Here is a 10,529-nt window from a genome sequence, read left to right on the forward strand (position 1 = left end):
GTGTTCCCCCAGGCCCCCCGCCCCGCCATCTGTCCCCACCCTCCCCACTCTCCTGCTGGTAATAGCTCACCTTACCTGATCACTCTCCTTACAGTGTGTATGGTAACACCCATTGTTTCATGTTCTCTGTGTATATAAATCTCCCCACTGCATTTTCCACTGAATGCATCCAATGAAGTGAGCTGTAGCTCACGAAAGCTTATGCTCAAATAAATTGGTTAGTCTCTAAGGTGCCACAAGTCCTCCTTTTCTTTTTGCGGATACAGATTAACACGGCTGCTACTCTGAAACCTAACTTTAGACAGAAAATGTTGGCCTTTAATGCCTCTGTGCCTGTTTCCCAATCTGTAAAAAAGAAAACAAAATATCACAAGGATATTGTGAGGTTTATTAATGGATATTGTTAAATTGCTATGGGATGTTTGGGCAAAACAGCAAAATGTGAGTAGGTCAGAGCTGTTATGACATGTCAAATCATGGAGGGGAATCAAGTTTTAAGTCAACAACTTTAACTCAGGGTTGGAGTATGAAGCAAAAAGAACTAGTAATGCTGACAAGCCATTAAAAAGCCAAGTCTAAAGTGTATCCGTGTGTTGACTGGAAACCCACATCTGTTTGCTAACAGACATGCTGGAAACTCTGATAAGCTTGGAGGGAAGCACTGGGCTGGAGGGATATATGCTGGTGGAGGGGGAAGAAGCCGAAGCGGCGTGTGTCAGCAGCCTCTCTGGGCATTCTTTCCCCAGTGCCTGAAGGTCTCGCAGCCTCAGGGTCACCCCCAACCTTATGATGAACTCCTAACGGGCCCATCGACAAACAGCCTTTTATGCTTAATTATACAATTCATTAATTGATCTCTATTACTAATTATGATTATTTTTACTTGTATTCTAGTAGCCCCAGAAACCCTGGCCATGTGCCAGCATCCCACTGGTGCAAGGTACAAACCCACGCCCTGGAGGCCACTGAAGATATTAGCCTTTGAAAGAGCCTGAATCTCCCTGGCACCTGGCAGCAGAAGACACCCGGCTTTTTAAGTAGGACAGGGACTGGATACACGGTCCCTGGTCTGTTCCCCCAGCGTACCATGCCCAGAGGGAAGAGGTCTCAGACACCGAAGCCCAGCACCATCTCCTCTAGAACCCACGGCGGCCTGCCCCTCCACAGGGTGTGGGGAGCTGGGGAAGGGGCTGGAGGCTGGGTGGCCTCTGTGGCAGGAATGCCTGATCTCTTCACAATCTCTAACGCTCCTCATGTCATTACCCCCAGCGGGGCTAAGTGACCTGCCCAAGGTGCCAGGGGAACTCGGTGCCAGAGCAAAGACTCCACTCCAGACCTCCCCTCGCCCCAGCCGGGCGCCGGACCACGGCACCATCCTTCCGCCCCAAAGGGCGGCGGTGTCCGCGCGGGCGGAGGACCCCCGCGCGCCCCGCCTCTGCCCGGGCCGCCCGCAAGGGCCCCCGCGGGCGCAGAGGGGCGGCGGGCGGCGCCTTCCCGAGAAAACTGGCGCCAAATTTCCCGCGCGGCACCCTGTGCGCAGCTGCCCGCCGCCAGGGGGGGGCGGGGCTCCCGCGGAAAGTGGCTACATTCGGCGCGCGGTGGAACGCGGGGCCGCGCCAACGTTCCAGCGAGCCGGGCCCGGCCAGCACCGTCCGACCGCGCGGACCTCCCAGCGAGCCGGGCCGAGCCGAGCCGAGCCGGGCCAGGTCCGTCCGAGCGCCCACCCGCGCCGGCCTCCCCCCGGAACCGGCCCCGCCGGGATGGCTCAGCGCAGGGTGACCGATTTCTTCCCGCACAGCAAAAACCCCGCCCGGGACGGGCCGCTGGGCAGCAAGCGGCGGAAAACCCAGCCCGTGGGCGGCGCGGCCGGCGAGAAGCGCCGGGCCGCCGGCTCCAGAAGCCGGCCCAACGCGGCCCCGCTAGCGATCCCGGCAGGGAGCCTCCGGGAAGCCAGCCCCGGAGCCACGCTGGGCGGGTTGGGAAATGACGATCGGGCGGCGGTGAGCGCCGCAGCCGGGCTGCCTCCGCTGAGCCCCCAGCAGCAGCAGCTGCTGGCCTCGCCCCGCACCCCGGGGCGCCCCGATCCCGGCTGCCCACAACCCCCGGCACGGACACCCACGGGCAGAAAGCGGTGTAGACAGGAACTGGATCCTGGAGCGGAAGCGGAGCGAAACGCCGACCCGCCAGCCGGCCTCCAGCCCCGGGAGACCCGCAAGAGAGGGGCCAGGAAGAAGCTCGTACTGCCCGCAGATGCAGATCACCAGGGTACAGAGCAGGAGGCGGCAGTCACGGTAGGTACCCCCTGAAGGCCCTTGGCCAGCCCAGACCCACGCGAGACCCCTGGACGGGGGCAGTTTTGGCCCCGCAGATCTGGGTGGGTTCCCTTTGTCCTGGGGGCCTCTGGGCAGCGCGGGGTCTGAGGCCTGTTGGGACCTTCCGTACCGCTTGTGCTGGCAAGAAGTAGGACAGGCCCCTAGCTGCTCCCCTGGCCCCCTCCGGCCTGCGCTGAAGATCCAGTGCCCAAAATATCAGCAGGGAAACCATTAACAGCGTGTCTTTTCACCTTGCCGTTGTGCTTCCTACTTCACACCCCATTGAAGCAGACAGGGCACATCCCTGCGGGCAACAAACCTGAGCAATAGCGTTTGTAATAAACTCAAATTGCTGGGCTCTCCGGGGTCCTGCTTACAGGAGGGAAGGAAGGAAGGACTCGTCCCTTGTTGCTCATCCTGGTGTTAAGCACGCTGGGAGCTCTAGTGTAGACAGGCTGCTGGTATTTTGTGCACTCTGGAGATTAGATCTGCTTTGATAAGGGCAGTGACTCAGTATTAACAGCCTGCAGCAGCTGGTGGCCCATCTCTGCTAGGGTTTCGGATGTTGCAAAACTTGGTGGAGTAGAACTAGTGTAGAAAACGTTTTGGGCCAGGGATGGAATTCCTAATCCCAGTCTGTAATCGCTGGTGCAGGGCTGCTGAGACAGCGTGTGTGTGTTTGGGGAGTGGGGGAGTCAAAGAACGAATGCTGTCTGTTAGTTGCACCGCACTGCTCGGACCTGGATTCACTGGGTATTAGAAAATCTGACTTTGACTCGAGCTCTAGCGGACATGCTGACTCGGAGCCATAGGAAGGTTTATCTTCCACTGATGCAGGGAGACTCCTTGGTGAGTAACAGCCAGGCAGTGAAGGCAAAACATTCTAACAACAAATTCCGGTTGCAGGTTTCCAGCCCCTGCTCCAGTGCTGCCCTCAGACCCCCAACCCCGTCATCCCTTGACAAGAATGTGAAGAACCTGGTGAATGGGACCCTCTCACCAGGTCCAGAAAGTGGGCTGCAGTCTGGCCTGGCTACGCTAGGGGGAAACATAAGCTTTAAGCAGGTATGGAAAGTTTGTGAGTTTTCTCTCCCTGAGACTGGGAAGGGGCTCCACTGAGTGAGCTCTGCTAATAACTCCGCGCTCTTCTGCACGCTCTCCCTCAAAGTGGCTTGATGGGGATACAAACCCCATCACTCTTAGCTCTGCAGCGGCATCTAAATGCATGTTAACACCAAGGGGGGATGTAACAGCTCCCTCTGCTCACAAGCTGGGTCGGGGTAGAATTCCTGCCGAATCCCTTATGAATTCTCTTCTCACTAACCCACCTCTGGCGTCCTTGAGATACCAGCACGTGCCTGGTATGTTCAGCAAGTGTGCTGTACCTAGATTGGCCCCCTGCATGCTAAATACATGATTCTGTAGGAGTATAAGTGACCATTGGAGCTATGCTAACCCTCCAGCCCCGTCCAGAATAACAACTGAGCATTACTTGTAAACAATCTTCCCATTCTGAGAGTCCTGTATCTGTTCCCTTCCCACTCCCCATCTCAGGTCTCATCCAAGGAGCTGAAACACCGCCTGCAGAGACTCCAGGAGCTGACTCGGAAAGCCAAACTGCCAGCTTGCCCCTCTGAGACCTGCAGTGACTTGAAGAGCCGCTTGAAACAAGTGCAGGAGCTAGAATCCAAAATCCGCAACAGGAAGGCAGAGGAGGGGAAGGGATCTGGACTGCAACCATCCAAAGAGACCTGTGAGCCAACCGTGGAAGCCAGGTGAGAAGCCAACTTTGGGGATAGCTGGAATAGGAACTTCACCTTCAGTGTGTGTTTAACCTGGTGCTGAAACAAAGTCTGGGACAATAGACCTGGGGTTCCAGTTAATTGGCGTAGTCAGCGATGGTAAAACTAAGGCTGCTCTGGGTTTCCTGAAGGGCTAATTACCACCTACGAGGCAGAGGTAGAATGTAGCCCAAGGCACTTGGGTAGCAAAATGCTGCAGCTCTCCAGTGGTCTCTCAAACATCTGTTTCTGATGTTTAATACCCAGTAGTTGGGGTTCAGCATAGATGGGATCTTTCTACTCGGAGACCAAACATCTCCGCTCCAGAAGTGAGAGCCTGCTTGCCTCGTTCACACAAATATGTGCGCCAGCACTAAATGGTTTAAACCGAGAGGCTACTTCTGAGCATGTCCACTCTTGGGCACTGACATGGCATTGCGCGAGTGATCCCTGAGGGGTGACCTGCGGCTGCCTATGCTCTGGACAGCAAAAGTGAGCGGGCTTCTCCATTGAAGCAGAGTCAGGGTGGGGGAAGACTTCAGCAGGGTCACTTGAAGAAAGCACTACACAGATGCTGTCGTGAACTTGGGATGCAACTCGCACGTATCTTCTTTCTATTCTGACGGCTAGGAAAAGAAACTCTCTGCCTCTGGAATGTGTAGCACAGCCTCAGAATCTGAGCTGGACCTTTTCAGCTCCTCTAATCCATCCCCATCCTGCCAGCACAGGATTGGCCCTTGGAGAACATAGAGGCAAAAGATTGCAGAGGTTGGGGATTGTATGAACATCAAATCGCCATGTCAGCATGGACTCAACAGAGATTTCTACCACACCTGAAACTAGCAGGCTTTCCTACTGACCTCCTTTCTGAGTAGCAAACCAAGAGCCAGTCTGTTCACACACGTGCTCACAGACACCTGGTGTTAATCTCATGTTGAAGCTACTTGTTGTGGGTCTAATTCCTGGTCACTTTTCCCTTCTATCAGTGAGAGGGCACCTGCCTATCAGCGATTCCACACCCTTGCTCAGGATATTCCCCCCGGTCTCGCGCTGCCCTATAAATACAAAGTACTGGCAGAGATGTTCCGCAGCATGGACACCATTGTGGGGATGCTCTTCAATCGCTCCGAGACGGTAACCTTTGCCAAAGTCAAACAGGGTGTCCAAGATATAATGCACAAGTAAGTTCCTCCTCCTGATGGTGGGTAGCTCTATGTACGAGGAATTGCTATAGCGCTGTAGGACTCCGCATTCGGCATTCCCTGTAATTGTGCCAGCAGCATAACAGCTGTGAACTTTCCCAGTTTTGTGCCTAGTACAAAGCAGATGCACAATGAGCAGCATCTAAGAAGGTCAGGATTCAAGTGCACTGGAAGGGCTTTCTCATGCAGACTTCCCAAACCTGCAAAGAGGGACCTATAGAAGCATACATGGAAGGGTTGAGGGGGAGGGGGCTTCCACCTGTTCTGGCTGCCTGTGATAAATTCTGGTTGTAACGTTTTCCTCTAAATGAGGAAGGGCTCAGCATAGCTGAGGACTGGCATTGCTGGATGTGCCCATGTGGGTGGGGGAGGAGTCTTTGATGCTGGCACAAGGGAGACTTGGCTGGAGCGTGTGGAGTGACTCACTCCTTGCTGCGGTACCTGCAGCACCTCTTACAAATCTATTTCCCGTCACAGGGGAAAACCCTGACTGTCTCCACGTCACAGAGAGCAGACCAGAGGCACAGGCATTAAATGACTTGCCTAAAGCCACAGAAGAAGCTTATGTCAAGACTGGGATTGGACCAGGAGAGCCCTTGGCTCCTGGACCTGTACTCAGACCACTTCCCAGGACAGGATTTGCTCTTTAACTTGCAGCTCCTCTGTCCTTTGCTGTTCACTCCCATACGTATTGCAGGCAGGGACTCTGACTGCTAGTACCCTGCGTGTCGCGTGGGAGTCTGATTCCCGGGGCCCCCCTTTGCTCTGGGTTCCATCGGGGCTGCTGGGTTTAAGCACTTGTTGCTGATGCTCATTTGTGTCCGTGCTGCTACCTAATTTCCGACTCTTCCTGCAATGCCACAGGCAGTTTGAAGAGAGGAATGTGGGTCAGATCAAAGCCGTGTACCCCACTTCGTACAAGTTCCGCCAGGAGAGGAACATCCCAACCTTCAGCAATTTCTGGAAGAAATCCAGCTACCAGCTCACCATAGAGCCAGTGCTGGGGGAAGGTACGTGCTGCAGCATACTGTCTGACCGAGCCCTTGTGGAGGAGACCTTGCTGGCAGGCTGGGCTCTAAGCTCTCTCTCTGACCTGATCCCTAATGGTGCTTGCTGGGAAAGGATGTTTGGGTCTCTGGAAACCTTTTCCCCCCAAACGAGTTCACTGTGTCTGACGGAACTGAGACCATCTGACTAGCTGGTTCCCTGAACGTGGGCAGAGTGGGGAGCAGCTCTGACCTCTTCCAGCAGTGGGCCAGACATGTAAAACTATTGGCCTGGCAATGGATCTCGAAGCCTGTCGTCTTTCCCAGGGGTTCCTTTGAAACTCGGCTCAGAACATAACCTGTTGATGGCATTCCCAGTTCTGGCTACGCTGGTGCTCTGCACTCATCCAGGTGCTGTTCTGTTTGTTTCCCTGTGATGCAGCAGGCGGGGGCGGAGGGCTGGCTCTGAAGCTGACAATCAAGTCTGGTGTCCTTGAGGCTGTGTTGCTTCACGCTCCTGTACTTACAGCTGCCGCAGTGTGATGGCATGTGTCAGCCCTGGGGTACTGCAGCCAGTTCTTCCCCCTGTAGCTTCCCCAGTTTCAGGACCTGGGGATAATGAGGGAACCTCTCTTGTCTCCAGAGGAGAAGGTAGATGGCTGCCCGCACCTGTCAGCGTCGCGCTTGCTGGAACGCAGGAGGGTATTCGGCAGGAACTTGTTGAACGTTGTCAAACAGCACCACAAGGTGAATGGCTCGGTGTTTTTGGTATCCTGGGGAGACTGGTATAGACCAGGGGCCATGCCGACTGAGTGAATCTGCCATCTGTGCATGCAGCCAGCTGGAACCTTACTACCGTTCGGGGGTGCTGCGTTCTCCTGTACTTCGTGAAGCTAAGCCATCGCCTCCTTAACAATCTCTCCAATTCAGAAACTCCCCATCATGCAATGATGAGACCTGCTCTTTCTTAGGTCACTTGCTGTCTTTCACCTTCAGGGATCTGGGATTCCCCAAGACACTTTTTTGATATCTAGAGGCAGAGATAAGAATCCACTTAACTGAGGGGCCTGGGATCCAAAATAAAAGTACATAGTTGGACCACCAAACCATTCATGTCTGTGGAATCCTAGGCAGGGAGGGGAGAAAATCTGAAACATTGAGACAAGGATCAGGATTCTCCTAGGGAGAGAGACTTGTCCTGGACTCTCCTGGCTCTGGTTTCTCATAGATACATGACACTAAACTCTGCTAAAAGCACAACACTGCGGTGAGGTAATGGATCTAGCTCAAGGGTAACAAAACCAAACTCTTATTGGGTATCTGACTTGCAGTGGCTGACACACAACTCTTTTCACTCCAGATGTTCATGGCTTCCCTCAACCCCACAATGGTCATACCAGATGACAAGCTGACTAGATGGCACCCTCGCTTCAATGTAGACGAGGTGCCAGACATCATACCAGCTGAGCTGCCCCGGCCCCCTCAGGTGGACAAGCTGACCACGGCACAGGAGGTGTTGACCAAGGCCCAGAGCATGATGACCCCAAAGGTAAGGGACAGAGATGCTTAGGATGGAGTACACAGCACCAATACTGGATGGTTGTGAAGAACTTGTTACCCCCTCTCACATCTGTGGGATCACTGGTACTCCTGTGACCCAATTGCAGTAATACTCAAGCACCCACTCCTCCCTGGGGAGGAAACTCCATCTTAGACTCTTCCCTGCTATTGATCAAAGACCCTGAACTGTTAACCTGCAGTTGGGAACCGTGCCCCTAGCTTCAAGCATAGGCTCCCTGGGTACACCTTGCAGCTCCCGCATGAGACTTCTGACTCTCCTTTGTGTGAACAGATGGAAAAGGCTCTTGCCAACCTGGCTCTAAGAACAGCTGAAACCAGCCCAGGAGAGCATGAGGCCCCCAAAGCAACATGCACGGCCAACACCTCCAGTGCCCTGAAAGGAGTGTCCCAGGCCCTGCTAGAAAGGGTGAGTAACCTGGTTGTGACTGCAGAGGGAGTGTCCCCGACAAGGGGGGTCTGGAGAGTGTCTGACCCAACCCCCACTAACTTCTGTTCCCTTAGATCAGAGCAAAGGAGGCTCAGAAACTGCAGGCTCTGATGACCCGGAACCCACAACAGGAGGAGCGGCTCGTCATGATCTCACGGCTGCCAGAGATGGCACGCTTCCTGCGCAATGTGTTCGTGGCTGAAAAGAAGCAGGCGCTGACTGCAGAGGTGGCATGTGCGCGGATGCTCGACAGCTACTGTACCACAATGACTGCTGGTAATAGAGGGGGATTGGAAAGGGGTTTTTGCCTCTGGCATGTGAGGTTCTGAGTCACAAAATCCAACATCTCCTGCCACCGCGGAGCGAAGGTAGAGCTGAATGCTAGGAAGCACTGAATGGGTACCGTAATACCTACTTACCTCTAGAGGTTGCTATGGCTACCATGTTAAACAATACATTTTTGGGAGCTGCAACGCTATCCTGGAGTTAGCTGTAGTTGGAGGATCCCTATGGACAGAACCTTTACTTTCTAGCCTCACTTCTAACTCATGCTCCTCGTGCTGGTCTTGATGGAATCCTGGAACAGTGCTTATCCTGTCAATGGAACAATAGTAAATAATTCATTTTCCCTCAGTGGTCTCCCTAAGACCCTACCTTGGTGGAAGCTAAGGGTCTAGTCTTTATCCGGCATCTCTATGCTCCCCCAGAATGCCTAGCTGCTGCACCCCTCCCCCAGAGACTAGTTTGCCTGCCAATGTAGAAGCTGACACTGCTTCATCGGCTTGGTATTGTGAGTTCTGTAGCCTCTCCCCCAGACATGGGAAACCCTGGGGTAGTCTGAACTCCTCAAATAACGGCTGTAATCTGATGGAGAGAGGAGTGGGAATATTTTTATAGGGCTTCCCTGCCCTGTATTGCTTCCGTTCCTGTGTACCAGCAGTGCCAAGCACAGCTGTGTAATTGATGGCTAAGCTCAAAGCCTGGAAGCAATGGCTGGGAGGAATTTCACCTGCGTGGTTCTGTGATTTGGGTAGGGAGCAGAAGCCAGAACTGCTGCCCATTGTGTAACACACTGGCTGACAGCTGGGAGAAGCTGTTTGAAACTAACTTGCTGATCACTTCTGGTTCTCTGCAGGTGAAATGGAGAAACACCTACACCTGTTCTCGGAGTTGTTGCCTGACTGGGTCATCATCCATCGGATCAGGAAAGACACCTACATCAAGCTGGACAAGAGCATGGACCTCAATGTCATTATGGAGAGACTGAGGAGGATAATTAAGGAGGAGGAGAAGCTCTGATTCCGGGGGGAGGGAGTGGCTGGGGGTGAGATCCTGATCTTAATTAGATGTGCCTCTGAATGTAGCAGAGATGTGTCCCTCTTAAGGTCTTGCAGAGAACTCCCCTTTGGGCTGCTTGTGACCTCTCTCGTTCCTACCTATGCACAAGAAACCAAGAAGGTAGACAAGCCTCTTGGATCTGAAGTTGTTCCTTTGGCACAGTTCTGGGCAACTCCCCTGGCCCTCAAATATGAGGGCTAATAGGTTATGTTCACTACTGCATGCCTTCCTTCAGTAGGAGGTTGCATTTGGCTTTCCTACCTAAATTGCTCCCTTTTTTTAGCTCTGACTGCTTAGTTACTATGGGCAACTTCATACAACAAATAAAACTCCTCGGGCCACAGTGGGAGCCAGGGGTGTTTGAGCATCTCTGGCTGGCATGGCCTTAGTTACATAAGCCAGACCCCCCTCTCTGAGCAATGTTGTAATGTTTAATTCCCTTGAACAAGTTTCCAGTATGACAACTTGCATCCATTTCTTCCATTAGCTGAAGGTGTTGTGGGGGTGGATGGGATCATACGCCATTTCTAGAAAGTGAGAAATAAGAAAAATGGAATTTCCTTTGGAAAGGAAAAATCCCAGGGGCTCTTTTAATCTGTTCTGTTTTACAGAGAGAGAGAGAGTGCATCTCAGACCACTCCAGCTCTGACATTGTTGAAATGTGTTGGTATTAAACTTTTAAATGATTGGCAGTAGCAATGCTCCCTGCTTTAAAGAAAGAGTTCTTGCCTTAAACAGTGGGCTGCTTGAGGCACCCTTAACTCCAGCTGTAGGTGCTGAGGCTTCTCAGCGGCGGCAGAACATTGTGAATTACCAGTAGGGGAAGGGTTGAGTTGTCGGCCAATTTATGCAGAGACTTCTTGAGAAAAATGAGCAGGGATTTGTAGAGAAATGACTGCAAC

General features: G+C 53.3%; 1 protein-coding gene across 1 annotated transcript; it reads left to right on the forward strand.

The window, feature by feature from the left end:
- Nucleotides 1–1,238: 1,238 nt before the first annotated feature.
- On the forward strand, nt 1,239–10,315 carry CDT1 (chromatin licensing and DNA replication factor 1). The gene is made up of 10 exons (XM_073308193.1): nt 1,239–2,291; nt 3,219–3,377; nt 3,867–4,087; nt 5,080–5,274; nt 6,160–6,305; nt 6,925–7,028; nt 7,642–7,830; nt 8,134–8,268; nt 8,364–8,565; nt 9,425–10,315. Exons 1-10 carry the CDS (start codon nt 1,254–1,256, stop codon nt 9,586–9,588), a joined length of 2,553 nt encoding a protein of 850 aa, XP_073164294.1. The 5' UTR covers nt 1,239–1,253; the 3' UTR covers nt 9,589–10,315.
- The last annotated feature ends 214 nt before the right edge of the window (nt 10,316–10,529 follow it).

Source organism: Lepidochelys kempii, chromosome 12 (genome assembly GCF_965140265.1).
Source record: "Lepidochelys kempii isolate rLepKem1 chromosome 12, rLepKem1.hap2, whole genome shotgun sequence".
Taxonomy (NCBI): domain Eukaryota; kingdom Metazoa; phylum Chordata; order Testudines; family Cheloniidae; genus Lepidochelys; species Lepidochelys kempii.